This window comes from Prionailurus bengalensis, chromosome B1, assembly GCF_016509475.1.
Source record: "Prionailurus bengalensis isolate Pbe53 chromosome B1, Fcat_Pben_1.1_paternal_pri, whole genome shotgun sequence".
In the NCBI taxonomy this organism is placed as follows: domain Eukaryota; kingdom Metazoa; phylum Chordata; class Mammalia; order Carnivora; family Felidae; genus Prionailurus; species Prionailurus bengalensis.
The window spans coordinates 172,133,678-172,161,222 of record NC_057344.1 but is presented as its reverse complement, the minus strand read 5'-3'; the positions used below and the strand labels follow the sequence as shown (position 1 = coordinate 172,161,222).

Below are 27,545 nucleotides of genomic sequence, written 5' to 3'. Positions count from 1 at the left end.
ACCATGGCTGGCAATAGTCTAGTCTAGTTAGTGTCTGTATCATCAGCCTTAGACACAGCATGAGGGCAACAACTATAAAAAGCAGTGCCTCCAGTCAATCTGCCATGGACAGTTAGCAGAATGAGAGTTGTTTAAGCCACTGAGCCCTTTGGTTGCAGCATAAACTAGACAGTGCTGACTGATACAAAGGGTGACAGAAAGGCTAACAATACAGACGGAACCCAGGCTAAGCCATAGGGCCAGCAATGTCATATAATACTTGACAGGTATATTACAAAGTGACTCATGGGTCTCAAGGACTCATATAATTACTTACTATTCTACTTAATACAACCCTATGAGGATAGCGACCATGAAGCTTATTCATAACTACATCCTTGGCACCAACCACAGTGGCTGGCGCATAGTGGGGATATAATAAATGGGTGTCTAATAAATCCCCAGAGAGGTAGATGGGACCACATAACAGAGGAAGGAGGGAGGAAAGAAACCCCACAGCTTGACACTTCAAGGTAGGAATGAGGATGATGTGGCCTTGGGCATGAAGAAGGCCAACACAGATCACCTAAAAATATACAGGTACAATTATGCTTAAGTTATCATTGTAAAGCTTAAAAAAAAAGATGGTGTGCCTTTTGGATGATGACAGCCATTTCCATTCTCCTCCTGTCCTGATTAATACACTTCCTTGGTATCATCTGTTTTAATATCATGGTTTCAAGGCCTAAAAGAATGATTAACAACATTATGATTAAAAGCGATAGAAGATTCAAAGACTTAAGATATATACCATTTTTTTTAAAAAAAGAATCATTCTTTTTTTTTTTTTTTTTTTCAACGTTTATTTATTTTTGGGACAGAGAGAGACAGAGCATGAACGGGGGAGGGGCAGAGAGAGAGGGAGACACAGAATCGGAAACAGGCTCCAGGCTCTGAGCCGTCAGCCCAGAGCCTGACGTGGGGCTCGAACTCATGGACCGCGAGATCGTGACCTGGCTGAAGTCGGACGCTTAACCGACTGCGCCACCCAGGCGCCCCAAAAAAAGAATCATTCTAATTTCTACAGCACAGACGTACTAAAACCTGATCTTTAAAAAAAAAAAAACTTTCGCTCCTTTTTATTTTCAACCCTTGACTTAGTGAATTTAATGAATAGGATTAGGTTATATCTTCCTTAATAAATATCCTCCATAGCTTCTCTTATGTGAGTAAAAAAGACAAAGCAACTCTTTAGCTAGGAGCTATATGGAGATAAACCAAGACATTTCCTTTAGGCAAGAAAGGGGCACAGACAATCACTGCCAGGCCCCCGAATGTGTGGGGAAAATATATTAAGAAATTCTACACCATCCATTAGATGCAATACTTTTAGTAATCGCCGCTTATCTTTGTAATGGGATCCCTGGTGGTAAGCAAACGGAGTCTGGCAAGCAAGTACCGTGAGGGCTGAGGTGGTTTCCGTGATACTATTATTCTCTAATTCATGTAGAAAGCCACAGATGTCATTTGGAGGGGTCAATAAATATTAATTAACTGTAGACATACATTTTTAACTTTGTCATTCTTTAAGCTGTTCTGGGATTTTACAGAGGGAAAAATACCCTCAAAATACTCCTGTTACAGAATGCATACCATTTGCCAATTACTGAAAACTTGGGAAACCAGGGGAAAATATCTGTATTTTAAACACCCTCTTGGTTAATGGGGCATTACGACTGGACTCTGTGATTATTAAAATTTATATCCCATGTGCTTCTGTTAAGTGGTTTACAAATAAAAGGCAAGCATTCTATCATCAGGTTCTTAAGTTAGAAAAATGAAATTTAAAACCAAGTGGAAGAAGTAATTCTGTAAATCAATTAAGTTAAATGTTAATTTGAACCACATTCAACCATTTCTCATCCAAATAAACCCAGCAGTCATATGGCTCAGTCTATTACTGAGGTTAAGAATTTAATTTAACTTAAACTGAGAATAAACTGAGGGTTGATGGGAGGTAGGAGGGAGGGGAAAATGGGTGATGGGCATTGAGGAGGGCACCTGTTGGGATGAGCACTGGGTGTTGTATGGAAACCAATTTGACAATAAATTTCATATTAAAAAAAAAAGAATTTAACTTGAAACTTTCTGGCAAAAAAGGAAACATGACAAATGATGCAATTTTCACCATTAACCAAATTCTTTTTATTTTTTTAAGTTTATTTATTTATTTTGAGAGAGAGAGAGGTGGAGAGAGAGAGAGAGAGAGAGAGAGAGAGAGAGAGGATCCCAAGCAGACTTTGCTCTGTCAGCGCAGAGCCTGATGTGGGGCTTGAACTCATGAACTGGGAGTTCACGACCCAAGCTGCAGTCAAGAGTTAGATGCTTAACTGGCTGAGCCAACGAGGTGCCCCCATTAACCAAATTCTTTAAGAGACACCATATTCACTGACTGCAAAGAAAGCTACACTCATAAGAATATAAATTTTCAGGGCACCTGGGTGGCTCAGTCAGTTAAGTGTCTGACTCTTGGTTTTGGCTTACGTCATCATCTCATGGTTTGTGGGTTTGAGCCCTGCTTCAGGCTCTGTGTTGACAACATGGAGCCTGCTCAGGATTCTTTCTCTCTCCCTCTCCCTAGCATGCATGCTCGCTCTCTCTCTCTCTCTCTCTCTCTGAAAATAAATAAATACACTTCACAAAAAATATATATAACTTTTCAGTGAGGTCATGGGAGGTGGCATGCTAAGCAAATACAGCTTTGTTATAACTGATATAGAATTATCATTTAGAATCCCTACATCAGGGTACCTCAGTGTTTTCTAACCTGGTGAGCCCCAAACATGTTGATCCTCAGCCAAGTTCACTGATATGAAGCAAATAATGTGTTTTATGCTCACAAAGTATTAAGTTCACGATAGCCTTCAACAGCTAAGCTGTGTATTCAGGCCTCTCTCTGAGAGCAGGACATTGCATATACTATTTCTCAAAATGATTTGTCCATGGGATCTTTTAAAAATTAAACAGCAGTTATTAAGCTGGTAGAGTATTGTTCAGTTCAAATATTTTTTTGGAAAAGTTAACCAAGATCAGTGTTATTCCAATTATGATCAGCTAGTGGTCACAAACAGCATTTTAAAAGTTAAATAAACAGGGGAACCTGGGTGGCTCAGTCGGTTAAGTGTCCGAGTTTGGCTCAGGTCATGATCTCACGGTTTGTGGGTTCAAAGCCCACATCAGGCTCTGTGCTGAACGCCTGCTCAGAGCCTGGAGCCTGCTTCAGATTCTGTGTCTCCTTCTCTCTCTGCCCTTCCCATGCTCATGCTCTGTCTCACTCTGTCTCTCAAAACTAAATAAATGTAAAAAAAAAAAAAAAAAAAAAAATTAAACAAAAAAAGTTAAATAAATAGAGGTAGCAAAGGAAAAAATCCAAGAACGGAACACATAGGGAAGATAAACGTTGTCGTGTTGAAGCTTTGGTTAGTTAAATGTGAAGACTTTAAGAAGATGGGGGAATTAGGTCATGCCACAAATTACATTTCTTATGGGTTACAGCAAATAGTTTAAAAATCAATGTGCAGAAAAATTGGTGACTAAAAAATGTAGGGGCTCACAAAATAATTTTAAATAATTATTCACATAACAATTATTTGCTTAGTTAATCTAACAACTGTCCTTACAAAATTTATTTTCCTGTGGGTAAATACACATGTAATCAGCAAGTTAAATAAAGCTTTCTTCAGAGGTGCTGGGGTATAAGTCTCCATAGGTTCTGACTGTGAACCCAGAAGAGGGAATGGCTGCTTCAACAGAAGGAAACATAAAGGTTTCATGAAGAGGCTTTCTTTCTTTCTTTCAATGTTTTTATTTCAATTTTTTGAGAGAGAGACAGAGCGTGAGCGGGGGAGGGGCAGAGAGAGAGAGGGAGACACAGAATCCAAAGCAGGCTCCAGGCTCTGAGCTGTCAGTACAGAACTGGATGTGGGGCTTGAACTCTTTTGAGTTGTGAGATCATGACCTGAGCCCAAATTGGACGCTTAACCAACTAAGCCACCCAGGTGCCCTTTTGTGATTCTTGAAAGCTCCTGTGCTTTCTGATGGCTTAATCAGCTGTTCCGCAGATTCTCAGCATTTCGTATATTCCTTTGAACTGGCTTTGGCGTCCTGCGGGTTCCCTCAGTCCTGAGATAAATAAATCTTTGACCTGTTGCTCACTATATATTTTTATTTTATTTTGTTTTATTTTATTTTATTTTATTTTTTTTTTAATTTTTTTTTCAACGTTTATTTATTTTTGGGACAGAGAGAGACAGAGCATGAACAGGGGAGGGGCAGAGAGAGAGGGAGACACAGAATCGGAAACAGGCTCCAGGCTCTGAGCTATCAGCCCAGAGCCTGAGGCGGGGCTCGAACTCACAGACCGCGAGATCGTGACCTGGCTGAAGTCGGACGCTTAACCGACTGCGCCATCCAGGCGCCCCTCACTATATATTTTTTAAATTATATTCAAAATAGCCTTATTAAGGTATAACTGACATACAATAAACTGCATATATTTGAAATAATTTGATAAATTCTGACACAGATATACACTTGTGAAACTATCACCATAATCAAGATAGTGAATATATAAAAAAAAAAAAAAAAAAAAAAGATAGTGAATATATCTAGAACTCCCTAAGATTCCTCTTGCCTCTTTATAATCCCTGCCTTCTACCCCTCTCCAGGTAACTGCCAACCTGCTGTCTGTCACTACAGATGAGCTGACCTTGCATTTTATAGAATTTTATATAAATGAAATCATACAACATATACTGTGTGTGTGTGTGTGTGTGTCGGCGGGCGGGGGGGGCATCTGGCTTCTTTCACTCAGCACAATTGTTTTGAGATTCAACCATGTAGTTATGTGTACAGTAGTTGATTCTTTTTTACTGCTAAGTGGATAGTCGTTGTATGGATATACCACAATTTATCTTTTCACCTGCTGCTAGATATTTGAATTGTTTCCAGCTTCAGTTACTATGTACTGCACATGAGAGCCTTTTTTTTAACTTTCTGAAAATTATACTTGGGATCTAAGTACTAAGGAGATAGAATCATTAGGGCTTCACTACTCCCTGCAGGTGGGGAAGGTAAGAGGACCCCACGTTGTTTATTCGTGCAGCTGATGGCAGAGTCATAACCACAGTGGACTTGCAGGAGTTGAGTGAATGAATGCACGCATGGAAACAAGTGAATGAATGCATGAAGCTACAAAACAGGAGTATGAATAACTTTGAAAATGGGGTCAGGGGTGAGGCTGACATTCTCAGTTCTGACCACAGATTTGTTTTGGCATTTCAGCAGCAGCTGTGATTAAACCAACAGCAAGGGTGACCCAGCCCTAGGTTAGCTAACTAGGGGCCGCCACACTACCTATGACTTTGTGGTACATATGCAATTAGGAGAGAAGCTTCTTTCAAAGGGATGTGAAATGGACTGCTGAATTTTTCGAGTTCAGACATCTGTTTATGGATTTTGGAGCGACTTGTGCCCTCTTATTCTTATCTCTATTCCCATTCCAGTTATGTCCAAAGGAGGACAGGGCAGGAGAGCTGCTGAGGGGCCAGAGCCAGAGGGGAGGGGATACTTTTGATCTGAACTAAATACCTATTTCACAGGTTTGGTAATCAAAGAGGGGTTAATGCTTTTTAAAAAGTGGTATCCCTACCTCTGCTGGTACTCTATGTAAAATTCCTGCAAAACGTATCCCACACTGTCATTCCCTACTTAGTTCACCTCCTGGGCCAGACCTGGTTTCAGTGCCCACATAGAAATGTTTGGTTCTACTGAGCTTAAGATGGAGACTTAAATTTTTCTGGCTTTGTCTCCAACAAATCTGCAGGTAGGGGTTCTCCCACAGGGGAGTGGCAGCAAAGGATTACGAGATCAAGAGGTGGGAGCCATGAATGATTTTCCAGTAACAAAGGGGCTCTCAACTCCAGCATGACCTGCTCCCTCCCGGGCTGCACAGCTCAGGGTACAGAGCAAGGGCCCAGGAGCTCTGCTGAAGAACGATCTCCAACAGGCCAGAGAGCTCTGTGCAGAAACAACGAGCCCTTGCCAGTGCAGCTGGAGCCATTCAGACCTGGTAACACGGGGTGGTGACTAGGCCTAGAGACGCAACCAGAGGCAGGAGGCACCAGGCCCAGAGAAGTAATCTCCCGCACGGAGAAAGGCAGCCCAGGTCCAGCTGCTTTCTACTCATGGTTGCCTTCCTCCCCGTCCCTCGACTGGTCTGTTTGCCTGGTCCGTAAGCCCTGTCCTCGGCTCTCCCCACCAACCCCACTTTCCTTAGAGCCTATAATTGTGCACCCCTCCCCAACCTACCCACCCCGGGGACTTTCAAACATTTCTTTCCCTTTGACGTGTTTTCCATGTAAAATATCAGACCAAATGACAAAATTTTCTAGGTTTTATTATTTTTCTTATTCCCTCTCTCTGCCACCCAGCTTCTCCAGATACGTGCATGGTGCTAGATCCAGTCTGTCACCCATTCTGTGTTCTTTTATTTATAGTCGAAATGATTATTCCTGCGTTTAGAGAGATTGAGCCTTTCTGTTCTGAACCAACTATGTGGCTCACTTATTTATATCCGGCCTAAAGTCTGATTTAGTATTTCCACTCTCTGGCCGCCATGTCCTTCCCAGCCTGATTCTGCCCCATGGACGTTTTTACCCTGAGAAACTGGGTCCTTGCTTCAGGGCCTGGAGTTTTATCCCGTTTTTGATTCCCTTTTCTCTTCTCTTTTCTAAAGAGCAGGTCCTCGGGGTACTCTGGGAACCAGCCTAGAGGGAAAGAATTTCCAGCTGAAGTTCTAATAAAAAAGACACGAGACAGGTGCCTGCACCCAGGCTGTGGGCTGTAAGAGGGAGAGCAGGGTGACTAAAGGGAGAGGCTGGTGAGCAGGAGGAGAGCAGCACCTGGGCCCCAGGGAGAAGCTGGTACAGCTCATGCTGGCTGGTGTACATGACAGCGGTAAGAAGTATCTGAACCCAAGAGACTGGACTGAAAATTCATTACAGGACAATTTTCACCCATTCTCACTTTTCTCTACTAACAAATAACTCTACCAAATGCAAGTTATTTCCAGGATTTAATTCACAGCCTTGATATTAAAACACCAAGTCTGGCTTAAAACAAGACCTAGAAGAACATAAAGTCACCGGAGGGAGTGTCTAAACATCAACGGTAGCCTTTGAGGAAGTATCAGCTCATCGGTCAAGACTCACAGGGAACCAACAAGGGACAAATTTTAGATATTTAAAAACAAAGCGATGACAATTTCCCATGTGATTAAATTTCTCCTGAATTTTGTAGAATAGGTTACAGTTGACCCAGGGCAGTCTTTTAAGGAAATATTACTATCTTAATAACAACAGTACTACTGGGGACAATGCATGACATGTCTATGAAGCCCTGCCATCCTGACAATGATCTGCACTGCCGGTGGACAGTCGGGGACACCAAGAGCCCCTGACATCAGTGCACAGGAAGACCCATGTTTAAATGGCAAGTGGTGGGATTCCTACTCCAGTACTGCTTCTCTTGACCTACTGTCGCTCTCAAACACTTGACTGTACTGCACGAGGTGAGAACTCTTGAGTCCCACCTGATGTTCTCTAATTCTTCCCAGCAACTGAGTGTGCTACTGTGATATTGTAACAGGAAGACGACGACCAAAAATTGAGTCCCAGTTCCTGGTACAAAACTCCTAAAACCCTTGTGATTTCCTGAATGACAGGAGCAGCTTTTGTTCTAATACTTGGACTCAGTCCCTGGTTCCTGACATGAGAACTTTTAAAACCTTCCTAATCGGGGCGCCTGGGTGGCGCAGTCGGTTAAGCGTCCGACTTCAGCCAGGTCACCATCTCGCGGCCCGTGAGTTCGAGCCCCGCGTCGGGCTCTGGGCTGATGGCTCGGAGCCTGGAGCCTGTTTCTGATTCTGTGTCTCCCTCTCTCTCTGCCCCTCCCCCATTCATGCTCTGTCTCTCTCTGTCCCAAAAAAATAAATAAACGTTGAAAAAAAAAATTAAAAAAAAAAATAAAAATTAAAAAAAAAATTAAAAAAACAACAACAACTTTGTTTAAAAAAAAAAAAAGACACTAATCCATGTTTAAGTGGGTTGTTAGGCTATTTCTCCACTAAAATTACTCTTCCTTCTGTTCTCGGAATGGTCCAAGTATTCCAAAAAGATCGTGGTGCTTTGAGGACTGACACAGAGAATTTCTGAAGCCAAGCATGATGGATCACCTTCACGCTGCGACCAGAAAGGCCCATTCCTCATCTGGCTTGGGACTCAGGGCAAGTGTGAGATGAAAGTTGTTTAGGGACCATCACCAGAATTTTCCGCTCTCTCTTGACACGACGACCTCAAGCCCTCGCTCTGCTGGCTGGTGTCGAAACACGCTTATGAGAAATGCTGGATTATGCACCGAACCAGTTAGAAAAACGGATGACACGTTCCTGAGAAGAAACCGTTGTTTTCACACAGTCATCAACAGGGACGGCACCACCATGAACGATCTGCTTGGAAATGCCCTCGCACACTCCTTGAGGGGCTTGTTCCTTGGACCATCATTTACAATGCCTTTTCTTAAAGGTGATTCGAAGCTGCAAGTATTAGCAAGCGTCCCGGCATGATTAATAGAAGGCAAGGAAGCCACTTGTAAAGAGATAAAATATAACTACAGTGTAAGCCAGCAAGATGGTCAAGTAAATCCTGATGCCTCCGCTTATCAGGGGGCTGTATGAAAAAGAAATTAACTCTAGAGGTCAAGACAATACTGTGGCGCAGGGAGAGAATTATCGCTCTCCCTGAAGACTTTTCTCCCTGAGGCAAGACAGCACACACCCTAGATTAAACTTTCATCAGCACATCTGGAAATTCCATCAATCTTTCATTACGGTCTGGCTCAGAGAACCCTCTGCCTAGATGTCCTGTTAGGAAGCTCTCCATCCTCTATGTGGCGACCCTCCAATTACGCCTAGGGAAGGAAACAACGACAAAGGGGAAATAGAGGTAACTTTTGGAGTAACTCAAAAAAAAACCAAGGGGCCCACTATTTCTGAATCCCTGTCACCTAAAACAGAACTGCCCTTTGTCACTGGCAACTGCCACCAATTTAGAAGGGAAGCTTCCTTGGCACGAGCTGCACCCACCGCGTGATGCAGCCGAACAGAATGAACACTCACGCTCACTCGCTTGCTCACAAAAGCTTCTCGAATGCCCTCCCCGCAGAAGTGCCCTCTGTACCGTGTGGAAGTGGCTGCCTCCTTTGGCCAGTTGCTAACTCAAGGGTCCACAAGGGAGGGTGTAGCCTGGAGACAGAAACCACCCCAGATATCTGAACAAAGAAACTATCATACAAAGAACTGTATGCAGGTAATAAAAAGGCAAAAAGGAAACAGAAAGAGGTTACCGTGGAGGCAACATTGCAAAGGGGGATGGAGGGGCGGTGACCTGTAGGGTTGAAGGAACAAAGCACAGAGGTTGGAATTATTAAAAGCTAGAAGCCTGGAGGGGCCCCACGGAGGAGAACACTGAGGAAGTGTTCCCTGGTCGTGCTGGCATCTCCAGGCTTGAAGGAGGGGCCCCGAGGCCCAGGGGCCCAGACCTTTAAAGAGGCATGGCAGCCAGCTGTGCTGGGGGCTCTGAAGAAGGGGCATGATGAAGCTCGTTCCGCATTTCTGCGAATGTTGGGAACACCTCGAAGTGGAGTTTGAACTGATGCAGTGGGGTAAAGCAGCTTTTCGAGGGTGATGCTCACAGGAAGCGAAGTAAGGAGCAAGTCTCTTCCTCCTCCAGCCTTGCAGTCTTCTAGTCAGAGCCTAACAGGCAGCAAACCAGACAAGCACAGACGAATTCTGCAGAATCTCGGCCTCAGAAAGCTGAACCACCTGCAAAGGGTGGGTTTGGAGCTGAGACACAGCAGCTTAATACCTGGCTTAGGAAGCAACAGGTCACGGGCTCGGGAAGCTGAGGTGACTGGTCTCCAGACCACGCCAGAATGCCAGTTGTGTCACCTCTTCTTTTTCAATAGTAGTTTCACTTGGCAAGTGTCGACCCAGCTCCATTTCCCAGAGTCCCTTGCAGCTGTGTGTGGCCAACGGGATGTGAACAGAATGTGAACATACGTGAGGTGTGCAAGTTCCAGGTCGTCTTGCAACTTAGAAGACAGTCAGTCCCTTGTCCTGGTCAGACTGGAGGGATGGCACGGCCACCACCTAGAAGGAGCGTGAACCGGCATGGCACCGAGCCGCACTGAGACGGTACTGCATGTTGCAGACTGCTACAGATAACGCGTCCCTAGTGTTTCAGACAATGGGCCTTAGAACACTTGATGCAGCAGCCCAAAACATACCCTAGTGAATACAAAAAGGGTTAGCTCTAGGACAGCAGCAGAGCTGGCCAATGCTTGCAGGTACCCTGAGGAATGCCGGTAGAACGGAGGTATGGGTAGGAGAGGAGAGACAGTCAAAAAGGACTTTGCCTTTCTTACAACGACCTCCTACAGCAGCCACAAAGATCCTAATTCTGCCCTGCAAGCATTACTATTCTAATGCTCTTTCTCTAAAGGGGAGGAGGGCATCCTAGGTCCCTTATGGCTGGGTCTCGATTCCTCTTTTTCTTTAAGCAACCCTCTAAAGATGTAAAAAATCATTCCTAGCTCAAAGCCATACAAAAAGAGGTCTCAAGGCCCTACTTTGTCAACTTCCGCTTTCATTCTGCAACTGTGGTCTTATCTCTTCAATTAAGAAGCCAGATCTTTAAGGACAGGGACCAGGCCATAGACTTCAAGGGTCTCCCTCCCGATCCCCGCTTATTTTAGACCATCTGTCATCTCTTGTCAGGATGAACAGAGGAGCCTCCTATTCAGACAGATGAAAATCTCAGGAGTCTGGTCTCTGTGCTGTCGGAACCTGAAGGATCATCTAAGGTAAGTCACACCCTCTGTCCTGAGCCTCCTAATCTCTAAAAGAAGTTGGGAGATACTGTTACTAAACTACTTTTTCAATTTAAAAGGCTCTGAGTCAAAGTTTTATGTATTTTAATAATTAATCCCAGTATTTCTCGGGACCTTTCCTGTCCCCACCCCCAAATTAAGCAGTGTTTTTAAAAGAAATTAAAACAAGACAACAGTGGCAGGAAAACAAGAAGAACTATGTGTAACAAGAGCCTTTTAAAACAACTTCAACCAGGCAGGGTCTTGCTGGCTAAAACCAGATGGGACCATCCTCAGAGATGAGAATATGAAAATATATATATATTTGGTATACTTGAGACTCACTATATTCTTTAGATAAAAGTTTCCTGAGATCTTGACCAGATAAAACAATTATGTCAAGGTTAAATTCATTTGGAAATTTATGAATTATCTATTATTAGAAATTATTCATCAACTGCAACTTCTTACTCAACACAGCTCCGGAGGCAAGGGAAACAAAAGCAAAAATGAACTATTGGGATCTCATCAAAATAAAAAGCTTCTGCACAACGAAAGAAACAATCAGCAAAACTAAAAGGCAACGGACAGAATGGGAGAAGATATTTTCAAATGACATATCAGATAAAGGATTAGTATAAAAAATGTACAAAGAACTCACCAAACTCAACACCCAAAAAACAAATAATCCAATAAAGAAATGGGCAAAAGACATGAATAGACACTTCTCCAAAAAGGACATCCAGATGGCCAACCAACACATGAAAAAATGCTCAACATCACTCATCATCAGGGAAATACAAATCAAAACCACGAGATACCACCTTACACCTGTCAGAATGGCTAACATTAATGACAACAGGTGTTGGCGAGGATGTGGAGAGAGAGGATCTCTTTTGCATTGTTGGTGGGAATGCAAGCTGGTGCAGCCACTCTAGAAAACAGTATGGAGGTTCCTCAAAAACTTAAAAATATAACTAACATATGACCCAGCAATTGCACTACTAGGTATTTATCCAAGGGATACAGGTATGCTGTTTCGAAGGGACACATGCACCCCCATGTTTATAGCAGCACTATCAATGATAGCCAAAGTATGGAAAGAGCCCACATGTCCATCGATGGATGAATGGATGAAGAAGATGTGGTATATATATACAATGGAGTATTACTCGGCAATAAAAAGAATGAAATCTTGCCATTTGCAACTACGTGGATGGAACTGGAGGGTATTGTGCTAAACAAAGTAAGTCAGCCAGAGAAAGACAAATATCATATGACTTCACTCATATGAGGACTTCAAGATACAAAACAGATGAACATAAGGGAAGGGAAGCAAAAATAATATAAAAACAGGGAGGGGGACAAAACAGAAGAGACTCTTAAATATGGAAAACAAACAGAGGGTTACTGGAGGGGTTGTGGGAAGGGGGACGGGCTAAATGGGTAAATGGCATTAAGGGATCTACTCCTGAAATCATTATCGCACTATATGCTAATTTGGATGTAAATTAAAAAAAGAAAAAAAGAAAAAAAAGAAATTATTCTTCAAAACTAGGAAAGAGATGTATAAAGCATCTTCTAGAAAGAGAGGTTCCATAATACAAACTCTAAGCATAAATAATATCACAGGATCAACATTTAACCTGAGAAAATACTTAAAATTTTTTTTTCAATGTTTATTTATTTTTGAGAGAGAGAAAGACAGAGTATGAGTCGGGGAGGACAGAGAGAGAGGAAGACAGAGAATCTGAAGCAGGCTCCAGGCTCTAAGCTCTCAGCACGGAGCCCGATGTGGGGCTTGAACTCACAAACCGTGATATCATGACCTGAGCTGAAGCTGGACACCTAACCGACTGAGCCACCCAGGCGCCCCATCCGAGAAAGTACTTTATAAAAAACATTTGTGCCCAACGGCTGTGGTCATTGCTATTAATTATGAAGGGATTTTATCTTTATTCTAGCAGGCCTGACAGAATCTCCATTTATGAATAGTTACTTGTTAAAACTAATTCCAATTTTTCTTAAAAACAAAGGCAGCAATCTAGTGTTGGCACTAATTTAAATGAATGAGTTGACTGACCACAGGAGCATTTTCCAAAGTGTGTTCCATGTGACTGCATTTCCATGAAGAAAAGGGTCCCAGTGAACATCAGCACAGGAAAACCTCCAGGAGGGTCCAGAGTAAAGGGGATCTTTGCACTTTGTTTAACCCAGTTTCCTAACAGACTCTAAAATCTTGTTTTTCCCTCTCCGGGACAGCATATGAACATCTTACCTCATTAGTTCCCCATAGACATGGCTACGGACGTCACTCCGAAACCCTCTGACTATCCCATCTACACAGTTTCCCTTCTCATGGGAAACAGACGGGATCGGCAGATACTACTACATATTGGCAACACACACAGGGGTCTGTGTGTCGGATCCTTCCCAGAAGACAGATCCATATCTGCCACCACGGATATGGTGTTAAAGGCCCCCATGTTCAGAAACTATGTTTTCTTGCTTTGGATACCTGTATGACGGAAGAGGGAGAAAGCTGTTTCCCAGGGTCTGAATGAGTAAGAAGAGAGCTGTGGCCAGCAATCAGCATGGGTGCCTGAAAAACAGGCTCCTGAAATCCTCCCACCCATCCTTGAATGACAGCTGGCAGGCTCACAGAGGCAAGAGAGGTGGCTCTCCGGTGGTCTGCCTCAGTCCCTGGGGGCAAGGTGCCAGCTCTAAGGCCCAGGGCCATTTGTACCTGTGAAGATGCCCTCCTTCCCACAGCAGGAGGCAGCAGGGCAGGTGAATTCGGATACTCCCCAGTACTGCCTTGCATTGGAAATACAAGGCTTATGAGACTCCTTTCGCCAGTCTGGAGATCTGAGAGCCTTGATCTTTATCTTGCTGGGATCAAAAGGAACCAAAGTACAGGGGCGCCTGGATGGCTCGGTCAGTTAGGCACCCGGCTCTTGGTTTTGGCTCAGGTCATGATCTCGAGGTTTCATGAATTCAAGCCCCGTGTCAGAGAGCATGGAACCTGCTTGGGATTCTCTCTCTCTCCCTCTCTCTCTCTGCCCCTCCCCTACTCATGCTGTCTCTGTCTCACTCAAAATAAACTTAAAAAAAAAAAAAAAGAAGAAGAAGAAGCCAAAGTATAGACTAGCCAAGAGAGAGGAGGTAGCTCTCTCTTTGTTGGGCAGCAATGCAAAAGTGCTCTACAAAACACCACAATAAAGGCAGGCACAGCCCTCGAGAATAAGGCAAAAAGTTCAGCCCAGTCCAGCGATGACCCACACCCCACAGAGAGCCACCATCCGGTGTGACTGCAGCTTCTTCCATCACCCATGGTAAGAGGGTTCTCCAAATCAACCTTGGGGATCAGTGGGGGGTGTCACGGACAGATCACCTCCCCACCCAAAGTAAACTTACTCCCTAAGAAACTTCTCCAGAGGAAATCAAAAGCCTTGAGATAGTGCTAAACCCAAAATAACTTTAAACAAATTCTGAAATTCCATGGCTCAGTGAAGCACTCTGAATTTCAAGAAAGATTTTGTGCCCTTCGAGCCTCTGGAATGCATACTTTTCTTTTTCATTCGAACCTCAAGAAATCCCCTAGGAGCCCTTGCAAACGAATACACTGCCCTGGTTTGATTTTCTGTGTGTACCTGATCCCACTAACTGACAAGCAGATTATTACAGGGTTAGAGGGGAAGAAAGAGAATGGAATCGCAGGAGCTCGGGCTTGCAAAGCAGACAGCAAAGGGTCAGGTTTGTGGTAAGTTGTCCATAAATGTTAGGGACTGTCACTGGCATTACCATGGTTATCTTATTACTCACCAGAGAACACAGAGCCCAAGTTCCAAGGACTGTGCCTCTTGAGTTATAAATCAAATCAACAAGTCTTTGCTGGGCACCTAGAGTGCTGAGCTGGGCATGTAAAGGGCTGCATTCACCATATCGTCTCTTCCTCACATTTCATTAAACATATCTTTTTAGAATTCAGAGACACGGGGGGGTGGGGGGGGAGAGAGAAGAAATCCCTTAAGAGATTCCATTTTCTCAGTAAGGAAGGTTACAAAGGAATGCAAAACGGGCTCATTTTTGCAAGCAAAATGAAACACTTTTATGTTTTATTCATGCAAAATGAAAACCCCTTTCCTTTGCAGCATTACAAATTGAATTTGCTCGTGTAAATTGCTATAAAAAAAAAAAAAGAAAGAAAGAATTAAAAGCAAAAGAAAGTTAAAAAAAAAAAAAAAGCAGGAATACAAAGGCCCTTTCTTCTAGGGAATGAAAGCTCAAGGGACCAATGGGGAGAAATAGAACCTTTCACTGGCAAACATACTTTTTTATTTACTGCTTCCAAAAGCAATCCGACTCAAGGGCCCCCAACCCAGCGCAGAAGCTTGAAGTCCTGACAGCCAGTGTGGAACTTGAGGGAATTTCCAAATGACACTTATCTGTTAACACTGAGTAAGAATAAGAAGCGGTTTCAAAAACATGGTTAACCGAGCCCACATTTCAAAAAACATAACCAAGGCAATGTAACTGAATTCATACTGCTATCATTGGGGGGCTCCGGGTGGGGGGGGGGGGCTCTTCTTGCCTTGGAAGTTGGAGGATAACTGAACTCATCGTGTCTGGAACAGCCCCTCATCCCCCTGTATCCAATGATAAGCTGTCCTTGAAACCTGAGGTCTGACTCCTCCCATATTCACCCTGTCTTTGAAAGGAAGCTGTGTAATTAGATGTATCTGCTGGTCTCTGTTCCCTTCACGAATTAAGAGCTAACCTTCATTAACCATTTACCACGTCTCCACCACTGTGCCAGTTAACAATACGGACACAACTGTATATATACACAATATATACAAATGCTTTGTGGCCCCTATTATGATCTCCATTTCACAGATGAGAGAAACTGGGATTCAGAGCTTGAATAATTTTGTCAACTGGATTTTTGAGTATTTTTTTTTTTCCCTGACCACGTGGCGTTTGGCCTCAACTTCAAAAACTGGGTAGGCTGAAACCGTCATCAATGAAAATCTGCTTATGGTCTAATCTTAAGAAAGGTTAACAATCCCATCTAGTTGTACATGCATATAATGATCTTTACCGAGGCTCCTGCCTTTAAAACAACCTTGGGGGACAGGAACCAGGCAAGAATCGAGCATCCTACACCCTTCCATTAAGGCTAATGTTTTCAATGATGAGCAAACCTCACCAGGTATTTTCCTTGTAAAATTAATCAACTCATATCAACTCATCCCTGTGGTGCTATAGCTCTGGCATGGTTAAGTGAATGACAGACAGGTGTATACGCACAAATTATCCACTCATTCCCCTCAGTGCACCTGGCCCAGCTGTCACCGTTCATCACTCCGTTACAAAAGCTCAAAGCCACAACTTGGGGTGCCTGGGTGGTTCAGTCAGTTAAGTGTCCGACTTCAGCTCAGGTCATGATCTCGTGGTTGGTGGGTTCGAGCCCTGCCTCGGGCTTTGTGCTGACAGCTCAGAGCCTGGAGCCTGCTTCCGATTCTGTGTCTCCCTTGCCCTCAGCTCCTCCCCCACTCACACTCTGTCTCTCTCTCCCTCAAGAATAAATAAACATTAAAAAAAAATCCAAAAGCTCAAAGACACAACTGTGCTCTTAGGAAGCTTTATCCAATCAGCAGGCACAAGACACTCCCGCTTTCTCTTGCAGACCGTTTATTCTTATGTCTGGTTATAGCAAAAATGCTTGGTCTTACACTGATGAGTGCATAACCATTTTTCTTTCTGCTTGGAACCTGAAACTGAATCAAAAGACTACCAAATCTACCCGGGATAAACCAAGGCAGAGCCCCCAAGAGAGGACCACACGACCCAATAAACCAGAATGCCCAGGAATGGAACCAGAATGCCCAGGAATGGAGCCATAAGCCCAGAAGAGCATCTTTCTGTCATCTGGGATTTTCACTTGCTTTTGTCCATTTTCAACAAAGAAACAACTAATCATCATATGCCTGGTCCCTAAATGCTAGGAGATCCTCAGATACTTTGAGAGTTGCCAAAGGTTAGCTATAATTTAAGAGCTGAATGCATTTCATGTAGCCCAATTACTTAACAACGGTATCCAAGTATGAGGTCTGTGGTAACTGCCACTTTATTATTTAGAATATGTATTTGGATTTCCTTATTTCCAGCCATCCTAGAGAACAGACGATTCACAACATATCTAAGAAGTACTTGCTGTAAATAACAAACGTTCAGCAGAATTTCAGAAAAACATCGAATGGAATTTTGAGGTGACCAGACATATCAAATGTTAAAAAAGTTCGGGCAGCCCCAGACCCCAGAAGTTCCTGATCGGCATGATTTAATGATCTAAAGCTCGTGGTACAACCTCTCCCTTCACGCAAGCCCTCTAAGAAGGAAACACCAACAGGAGGGCTTCTGAAATGGCTAAGACTAACCCAGAGAAGTTAGTCTCTGCAGTTGACTGCAGAGAAGAGGGAGAAAAAAGGGCAGGGGTCCAGAGAGCCTGGGTGAGTCAGCAACTCAGATGAGGAGGATGTGCAGGAGGAGAAAGATGCAGAACTCGAAGACAGGATCCAGAGTTGACAAAAGGTGTGAGGGGCAGAAACCAGGAAGGGAAGTGGTTTGGAGGGTTTATGAGGCAGGGACAGAGATGTGCTTTTACTCTTTCACGTTTCTAAGGACAGTCTATTGACACCTTTCATGTTCAGTGAGGGACAATAACAGTGAGGCCACACTTTGGTGTGAAGGAAGGACTGGAGTGGGGTGGGGGGAGAGGGGAGGCACCAGCGCGGGGTACTCACCGGCCGTTGTCGCGGCCCACGCCCCACACACGGATGCTCGCGATGGGCTGGGAATGGAGCACGGTGCGGTCCATGGGGTCCACCAGGCTGAGTGTGTCGTTCTCCAGGATCAGGTACATGTCTTTCCCCTGGGGTCCCAAAAGAAAACACGCTCTTTTTCTCGGGAAGCTATGGGTCATGATACCTGCAGCCATCTAGGGACATCATTTCAAGGGGCAGAAGAAACCACCCTTCAAGTCTGTTATTTGTTTTCCTAAGAGCAACATCCTCTCCTGACTAAGCATAAGTCTGGGGCACCGGGGTGGCTCAGTCAGTGAAGTGTCTGGCTCTTGATTTCATCTCAGGTCATGATCTCATAGTTCGTGAGATCAAGCCCCATGTCAGGCTCTGTGCTGGCAGGACGGAGCCTGCTTCGGATTCTCCGTCTTCCTTTCTCTCTGTCCCTCCTCCACTCATGCACGCGCTCTCTCTCTCTCTCAAAAATAAAGAAACTTAAAAAAAATATGCATGGATCTTTCATATTCCCCCCAGCTTCTCTCTCCCTTTCCAAGTCCTCTCAAATGTATCCTTAGCCTGCCTTCTACCCAGCTCTTGTTTTTCATTATTTACAATTCTGAATCTTGACTCGGGGAAAAAAGGCTAATGGAGGGGTTCCCTGGAGAATCTGGTCTTTCGCTAACTCCACGCCTGTCATTCTCATCACCTGTCTCTGCCCATCCCTTCCTCTCTGGTCAGACCCTAGCAGGCATGTCCCCGATGGCCTTCCCACAACCATTACCATCCCATCCCTTGGTATGTACAGTACTTTGCATCTATGTGATTTGGTTGACAAACAGCAGGTGCATTTGTGGCATCTCTTGGTACCACAACAGCTAGTGTTTATAGGACTTTATCACATTGCAGATATTAGGCCATGTGCTTCGGGCACATTGGTTCATGATCTTTCCGACTTGCCCTGAGAGCTTGGTGTGCTATTATCTCCAATTCATGGACAGGGAAATCGAGGCTTCAAGGTTAGGCAACATGCTCCAGGTCTGACCCAGAAACTGTGAGGACTTTAGCGACACGGTGCTGCTGTAATGCCACAAGGAGAGGCCGAGGTTTCTCACTGCTTGCATGGCTCTTTAGGGTTTGGCCTCCTGTCTCCTCACATACGTTGGCTCTTTGGGGCCAAGAACACTGGACTATTCAATTTTATTCCCCCTGCAATTCCTCAGGCATCATTTGAGAAATTACTAAACATTTGCTGCACACTAAAAGACGGTGTCCTTTCCCCCACCCTTAGCTGAGGGCAGCCCTCTGGTGGTTTTCAGGAGATGCAAGATGGCTGTGCCTCGGAGAGCTGGGAACGGAGAGGGGGCAGGTCCCAGGTGGTGCCAACCAGGTGATGCACACTGGGATTACTGAGAGCTGTCTGGGCATGTCTGGTGCCTTCTCCTTCCTCCCCGTCCTTCCCCCAGGAATGAAGCACTGACTGTAGCCTAAGAGATCTTCAGCCAGACCTGCTAGTGAGTGGCCCCCAGTACAACTCCCACCTGGTAACCCCCACCCCACTTCTGTCCAGCTGCTGCATGGCAAACACCTTGCAGATACTAACACACTCTGAAAGCCTCTGTTTTAATGCTTTATGGGATGTGAGCCATGGTCCCCCTCACTGAGCAGGGTGATGCATTTCCTTTGAGCTAACTCAGCTTAGAAACCCCAACCGGTCCCAGAGGCTGTCTTTGTTGGTTAGTTCTACTGGCCATCTTTACACTGTTGGTCAGAACCGATGCCAACTTCCAGCTGGTCGTCTAAACTGAGAATGGCTGGCTGAGTACTGAGTGTCCCTGAATGAAAATACAGCGTGGCTTCTGCTGGGTCATTCAGCACACTCATAGCTTCCCACGCACATCCTATCAATTTTCTCATTAACACACGGCAGCTCTGGGCTGCCCAGTATAAAGTCTTGCTAATTGGTTTTTGTTACCCCAACAGCAATGTGTATGCAGCCGTCATCTAAAGATGAGACACTCATCCAGCACTCATGACTATATTTTCAGTCAGTCACTCAAACATGTAAGGAGTTGTGCTGTATGTGTGAGGCATGGCAAAAAGGCAGAGCTCATAACCCTAAGCGTTGAGCTATACTTCATATACTATGAACTAGAAACACTGCCTGAAGAGTTTATTATTCAGAAGAGGAAAGAACTGAGAAAAACAGGAATGGCATAGCAGGGTTAAGTAGCAGATTTCTGGCCTGGCTGCTCCCTCACCCTATATCCCCATCCAAAGTTCTCTCTCTCTCTCTCTCTCTCTCTCTCCTGTAGGAATCCTGCCAAGTGGAGATTGCTTTAGAATTTTACTAAGCTCTTCTAAGTATCTAATGCTAAGTATGGTGGTATTCATCAGTCACTCACACATTAGTATAAATTACTTTCTTCTAAATCCTAGCTGAGATTTGTTCTTTTGGTGGAATAGTGTTTTTAACTGAAGGAGATGGCAGGTAGATAATTTGGTGGGAAAGACATGTCTGGGTATTTGGGTGGGAGGTGGGAAGTAATGCAGTGAAAGTATGGGAAAGCCAAATACCAAACAAATGTCCTTTTCTTGGACAGGAGAAAATTTTTCCCTCTTTTCCCCATGCTCGAGATCTGAAAGTCTGGACAGCAATGCAGCCCAGCCCCATTCTAAGGTACAGAGACTCCTCCACGGGAAGCCTTGGGAGCCCCACTCTCATTATGACACAGCTCCTAGGGTAACATGACGGGGGCTCCAAACAGCCCATCAAAGATGTCAGGGCTCTGGTGACCCTGGGCATGGTTTAAGGGTCATGGATTCATGCAGCGAGCACTGTTTCCAGGTGCTTCTAACATACCTGCTCCCCAGATCTCCAAGCATGGTAGGAATATGGATTTTCCCGTTTGATATGATTTTTATACGAATTTGGTATTTTTACCTATTACGTTCCTTTCTGAAATGATGTCAATTAACATTTCAAAAACAGAATTACCTTATTCAAAGTGAGAAAAGAATATATAGGCATCCATTCTAAAAGCTCAGGTATAATACTGATTTTCAGATTATAAATAAAGCAGAACGTGTTATAAAAGGATAATTTGTCAACTTTTAGAGTGCAGGGACATCAAACATTGCTGCGTGTATGTGTAGGGGTCACATTACCCTTTGAGAACATATTTTCAGAGAGCTCTTCACTCCTTCCTACATAAGGGTGCATCCGATATTGCATGCAAGTTTCGGGGTTTCGGGGCCCTAGCACCCATTCATACATCTCTGGGGCTCAGAGATACCAGGTCGGACCCTGTCATGTAGACACAGAGAACTGTTCTCTGCCAGGGCCCAGTCCTCGCTGGGATCTTGGCTGGGCTAACAGATAAATCAAAGGGTACACCATGCTCACACTACCTGCCTTTCTGGGAAAATGCACCTGATAAACATCCTCAGTATCACATCCCGCGGAGCTCTGGCGTCTCACAAAGCACAGCAGAGCATAAGCAAGCCTGCCATTAATTATTCCCATGTTTTACTCACCTCTCCCCAGATGCCGACCGTATCCCGGATGTCATTTTTGCAGTAAGAAAGCTGCCTGATGCAGTTGTTGACGGCAACGCTGCTTTTACCAGGGGCGAGGTCCTCCTCTGCCATTTCCACCCATCCCAGGGAACGCACAGCAAAACACTGGAAGACAAAGCAGAGGGCATGAAAGTACACCCTGATCATGGCCCCTCTCCTCCAGTGTGCCCAAATCCCCTGCAAGGTAGCCCTAATGCATCTTCAGTTACTATATCATGTCTGGTCATCAAATTCAGCAAACAAATCCTCCATTGTTGGAAAATTACACTGTGACTGTTTTTCACTGTTAAAAACATGTAGTGATAAACAACTTCTTGCCTACTTTTCTGTGTGTGTTCAGATTTTTGTCTCAGAGTGTAGATTACTAGAATTACAGGGCTAATTAGTACAAAGATTTTTAAGCTCCTTTACCTATGATAAGGCATTAAAAAAATTTTTTTTACATTTATTTATTTTTGATAGAGAGAGACAGAGCACAAGTAGGGGAGGGGCAGAGATAGAAGGAGACACAGAATCCAAAGCAGGCTCCAGGCTCCGAGCTGTCAGCACAGAGCCCAACGTGGGGCTCGAACTCACAAACCACAAGATCATGACCTGAGCTGCAGTTGGACGCTTAACCGACTGAGCCGCCCGGGTGCCCCGGCATTTTTTTTTTTTTAATAGTAAGAAATGCAACACCCATGAAATTTACTACTTGTTAAACGCCTAGAACAAGATAATGGGAGAGAGAAAGAATTAAATACATATTAGGTACTTGTTTCTAGTAATGATAAAGCAAAATGTGTTTTCTAGTACCCAGAAATGAAGGAAAATAGGGGGAAAATGTGCTTTTGTGATAATAGGTCTCGGGTCCTATAGCATCTGTAATTAGCACCAAATCCTGAAAGCCCACACAATGGACAAGTTCATAAGATACTTTACAGCACAAATTCTTTTAATGGTTTTATCCTTTAGAGATATTTTGTTTGAGATCACACTCCTTGTCTTCCTTTTAGAAATTCGTTTCTTCAACTGTTTCAAAATATAAAAAGTATTATATGCACATTGCAGCAAATGAGAAAATTCAAAGATGTATAGAAAAGGAATTCACGGGACATGTGAGGGGTAATTTGGCTACAGATCTGCTTGCTGTCAATCGCCAGGGATGCTAGGTGGCTGAAACGGGGGGAGGGGGGGGTGGTGGGGGCTCCCAAGCTGCACAGCACTTGAAGAAGAGCCTTCCCAGCCCACTCGGGGCAAAGGAGGGGCCCCATCTCTGCAGGAGCCAACAGGCTGGCTCTCAAAGAGCATCTTGTAAAGTTCCCAGAGTGTACTTCATAATCAGACTGAAGAAGAGGCAGTTAACTAGGTATGAGCAGTGAACAGGACAGCCCAACTGTTGAAAAAGACAGAAAATGCCCACCACCTCCAGAATGCAAACAGCCAGGGACCCCGGGAACGGGGAATGTACCACCATTCTTTCCACGACCACTGCCCTAAAGTAACCTCTAGCTTCCTTAGAATACATTTACGCTGAGGTTTTGAACCTCCCCCCAACTCACAGGGCTTGGCTGCCAGGGCAGTTCCAACAAGGACCACTGAGGGCTGAAGAACTCCCCCTCCCCGCTGGTGGGAGGAGTCCCTTGGAGGGTTGGAGGAGGGCTCTTGGGAGGGCCCAGCTCTGACCCATAACCCGTGCCAGTATGAAAACCAGATAACCCACCGCCCCGTGCAGTTGCCATCTCCGGACCTGCCTGCTGTCCCAGCTGAGTGTACTTTTGCTTTGATCACTCTTGAATGCTTGCTTGCTTACGTGTGGTTCTGAATTCCTCCTTGGCCAGACTCAAGAACCAAGGCCGGGGAACACGACGACTTACTGCTGACGAAATGAAGAAATGCTACGAACTGTGCCAAAGTGACCACATTCAGTCCAGTTCCACCTCCCCTGTCTCGCCCCCACGCCCTGACAGGTCATCTCCTTCCCCGAGTTGCTCACCACGTTCTCTCAGGGGGCCAAAAACCCCACCAAAGTACCCATCTATTTAAGCAAACGGCACACAGGTCCTTCAGCCTAGTGGGGACACAGTGAGGTATCTGCATAAGCACAGGGAACAGAACAGCAGCCCTGAGCTGATGGTGGATAGGATGCCTTCTACAAATACACCAACAAGACAAGGTGTCCCTGTTGACAGCTGCAAAAGCTACTCAGCGCTCTGTGTCCGGAGGGAAGTTTCTGGGAGACGCCCTCACACTTCATCCAGTGCAGCGAAACCACTCACAGGGGAGGCGGATGCCCACGGGCACAAGGGCGGCAGTGACCAGCAGGGGGGTGGCCTCTGTCATTGGCGGGCCCAACCGTCTGCAGCTCTGCTTCCTCAGCCCGGAGACCAAAGTGTGTTTCTCCTGGCGGGCAAGTCACACCCGCCCACACCATGGCACATAACTTCCCCAGCTCACAACCTCCGGGGGGCAGGGTGGGGGGCTGTGCCCCTCAGTGTCCCTTTCTGCTTCCTGCACGTTAGTGTAACTCACTAACCTCCTCCTTGTTGGTTCCAGCGTGGCCCCACATCGGTAAAAACACAGTGCCACAATGATGGGGTTTTGGGGTGGCGGTGGGGTTGGGAGCTGACGGCCAAGAAAGAATTCCTGAGACGTCTTTTGATGTAAAGACAGTGATTTTATTAAAGTGCAGGGACAGGACCCGTGGGCAGGAAGAGCCGCACTATAAGTGTGTGTGTGTGTGTGGGGGGGGGGGTGACCGTTTTATGGACTGGGGAAGGGGGAAATAAAGTTGAGAGAGTTCCTGAAGGAACTGTCACCTGCTGCCCACGGATTACGGGAGGCCTAGCTATTGTCAAGCTAAGGTTGTTTTCCCCTCTAGCAAAGCATTAACGTTAAGACAGGAGGGAGTTCCCGGAGAAATGTTATACTCTGCCTGCTTCAAGGCGCTGCAGGTTATAAGGAAACTGAAGTTTACCTGCCATTTCCTTCTGCCTTTGATCCCCCCATCACTATGGAGGGAAGGGTGATGTTGGGGCTCCAGGAAACTGAGTCTACGGGGTTTCGGGAGATTAGGCTATTGATAAGATTGCCTTTTTCCCGTAATTTACTAAGATATTTGTAAACTGATGGAGACTCTATCAGTTTAACCTTTTGTTTTCTGTCCTGTCCTTTGTCCTAGAGCAGCAGGAGGGCCTGAGGAATGCCACACATAGCTCACCTGGGGGCGGGGGAGGGTGCTATTAGCCTGTACTTTGCCCTCAGCTTGCCCCACACTCCCTCCTCAACAACCCACCCAGCCTGCTTTCTGATCTTGTCACATCCCACCTTGTGATGAAAAACTCTGCTTTTCCACCTTCACCAAATAAGCGTGTGGCGGTTTCCCCATAAGCCAACAAGTAGTTCTCAGATACCAGCTGGGTGTCCTACGATTCAACTCCATTCTGACGCCACCTGCAGACAGTCCCACAAGAGTGTCTCTCCCCCCCCCCCCCCACTGTATCCTCCTCCCCCACCCCCCACCGCCACTTCAGATGCCAGTCACAAGCCCAGGTTATAGACTGCAGGTTCCAACAACTCACTCCTTGGATTCAGTTCATTTATTAGAACAGCTCACAGAACTCAGAAACATTTTACTTACTAGCTTCCACGCCCGCCCAAGTACCTGTTCTCTCCAATCTCCATGTGTTCACCATTCTTTTGGGTTTGTATGGAGACTTTATAACTTAGGCAAGATTGATTAATTCAGCAGTCACAGGTGCACTGGTGATGGAACTCAATCTCCAGCCCCTTCCCTCTCCCCAGGGTCCAGGGGTGGGACTGAAAGTTCAACCCTCTACACACCAGGTTGGCTCCGCTGGCCACCAGCCCCAGCCTTGGGTGCTTTCCAACAGCCAAATCATTAGCATAAGAAAAGTGATTAGCATCCCAATCACTCTCAGCACTTCAGGGAATTCCAAGGGTTTGGGGAGCTGTGAGCGGGGACCAAAGGTAAGCACCAAACACAAGAGAAATATATCTCAACATCCAAATATATTTTTTTCTTATAAATCACACTGTCACACATCTCTAGTGCTCCCCGCCTGTGTCAAAAAAGAATTGGAAACTCTCTTGACTTGGAGAACATTTATATCATCCCAACCTACTTTAACGCAGAAAATACAGCACAATTGTATCATCTGACACAACAAACCAGACATTGTCCAAATGCCAAAGGTATTATTAATTCATTTACTCCTCACGTCAACCCTTTGAAATCAATACTACGTTAACTGTACCCATTTTCTAGGTGAGGAAAAGAGAAGGAAGCATCAGGCTAATAAGTGGTGAACTCAGGGTTCAAACCCAGGCAGTCGGACTTCTGGGCTCCCACTCTTAACCACTCTCTATCTGCCTGAGATTTTGCTGGAGGAACAGTGTCAGAGAGGGCAACAGAACAGCCAGCAACATCAGCACAACTGTGAGTATATATGGCCCAGAGCAGGGACAGCCTGGATTAAAATCTCAGCTCTGATTTACTGGTACTGTGATCTTGCCAAGTGATTCACACGATCCCGATTTTTTCCTCATTTATTAAAATGGAAAGAACACGCTGAACATTTGTTGAATGGAAAGAGCAAATGAATAGAGTGCTACAATAAATCTTAACTGGAGTTATCAAAGGGGGAAAGAAATGAAAGGACAGATTTGAAGTCAGGGTGACCACATGTTCCAACCGTCCCCACGATAGTTCTGGTTTATGTTTGCTGTTCTAGCAAAATCACTGAGTGGCTCCTTTTACTCTCAAAAGGGTCCCAGTTTGGATAATAAATTATTATAGTCACTCTAGTCAAATTCCAGTGATTCTGCCTCTGACGTGAAAACTGAGGTTTGAAGGGGATACTGTGATACGCCCAAGTGGAAACAGCGTTCGAGATTGACAGAAGCTGCCATCAACAGACCATCTGGTGATCCTGGCAGAGGTGAACGGCAAAATGCCAGTATGACCATATGAATGGTCATATGCCCTTTAAACTAGAAGCCAGGAACACATTTTGCCTGCTACAAAATCCTACAGCCCGTAAATACTCAAAGGAATTTATTAACAATAAGTAGGGAATACTGGCTGCTTTTTGTCCTTTGAGTTCAAGATTTCAATCTAAACAAGCTCACTGAAACTCAAGGGTATTTTTCTTGGCTAAGAAATGCACATGGTGCATGAAGTGCATTGTTTGTCACACCGATAAAAAGAAAACAAGACCCCTTACTATATTATTACAACGAATTTAAGTAATTTTCCTTGTGCAATCTTGCTGCTGTTGTAATTCGGTTTCTGATCTATAAAGCTTCACCACGGGTCCCCGTGGCCTAAGTAAGAGGAAACAGGTGTAAGGGGAATAGCCGAGAACCACCAGGGAGCGAGCTCAACTTCCTACCGAAGAACCAAGTGACAAAGAGCAGCCTGTGCTGTTTGGTGCTGCCCCCATGTGGCGAGGAAGGTTTACAACCACCACCACTTTTCCTTAAGCTCAGAAATAATGATACTTAGTGTAATCAGCTCTGGGAATAAACATTTGTTTCAGAGTACGGAAAGAGCCCAAAATATTCAATCAAAAAAACCCAAATAGTCAATCAAAAAAACCCAAATATTTAACCTTTTTCAAAATTTAAAGAAAAAAAAAAACCAATGTTTGCTCTTTGATGTTACTTTTTCTTCTTTTTCTTTACTTCTTTCTTTCCTTTCTTTTTAAAATTTTAAAGTAATCTCTACACCCAACATGGGGCTTGAACTCACAACCCCAAGATCAAGAATTGTACACTCCACTGACCAAGCCCGTCAGGCACCCTGATGTTCATTTTTCGGTAGCTCTTTACCAAAAGGGCACAAATGAGTAACGGTTCAGGGAAAGGACAGTGTCATCATATGAATCTGGATTTAAGTCACAACTTTGGGGAAGTCACTTCAGATCTTTGAGTCTCAGTTTCTTCATCTGCAAGGTGGGAATAATAACAGTACCTATACTTTATAGCATTGTTGTTGGGACTACATGAGACAATGCAGATAAAGTGCTTAACAGCGCCTGGAATACAGCAAGAACTTGTTAAACGTTTGTTATATTATTGACAGATTTTAACTTTCCTACGTGTGGGTTTTAAAGATCTCTCTAGTTTCACAGACTGCAGCAGAGGCTAGCATGTGGAGATGTGCTGTGGGCTGTGGTACATGCAGGCACAGCACCC

At 44.8% G+C, this 27,545-nt stretch overlaps 1 protein-coding gene across 17 annotated transcripts in view; it reads right to left on the bottom strand.

Annotated features, from left to right (window-relative positions):
- APBB2 (amyloid beta precursor protein binding family B member 2) overlaps window positions 1-27,545 on the bottom strand; it is a 381,239-nt gene that overhangs the window by 52,559 nt on the left and 301,135 nt on the right. For all 17 annotated transcript variants that reach the window (XM_043572792.1, XM_043572780.1, XM_043572783.1 and 14 more), the window contains 2 exons: window positions 21,306-21,452; window positions 17,775-17,902 (listed from right to left, as the gene is read on the bottom strand). In XM_043572792.1, coding sequence (XP_043428727.1) covers window positions 17,775-17,902; window positions 21,306-21,452 — 275 coding nt within the window. The remainder of the gene's footprint in view (window positions 1-17,774; window positions 17,903-21,305; window positions 21,453-27,545) is intronic.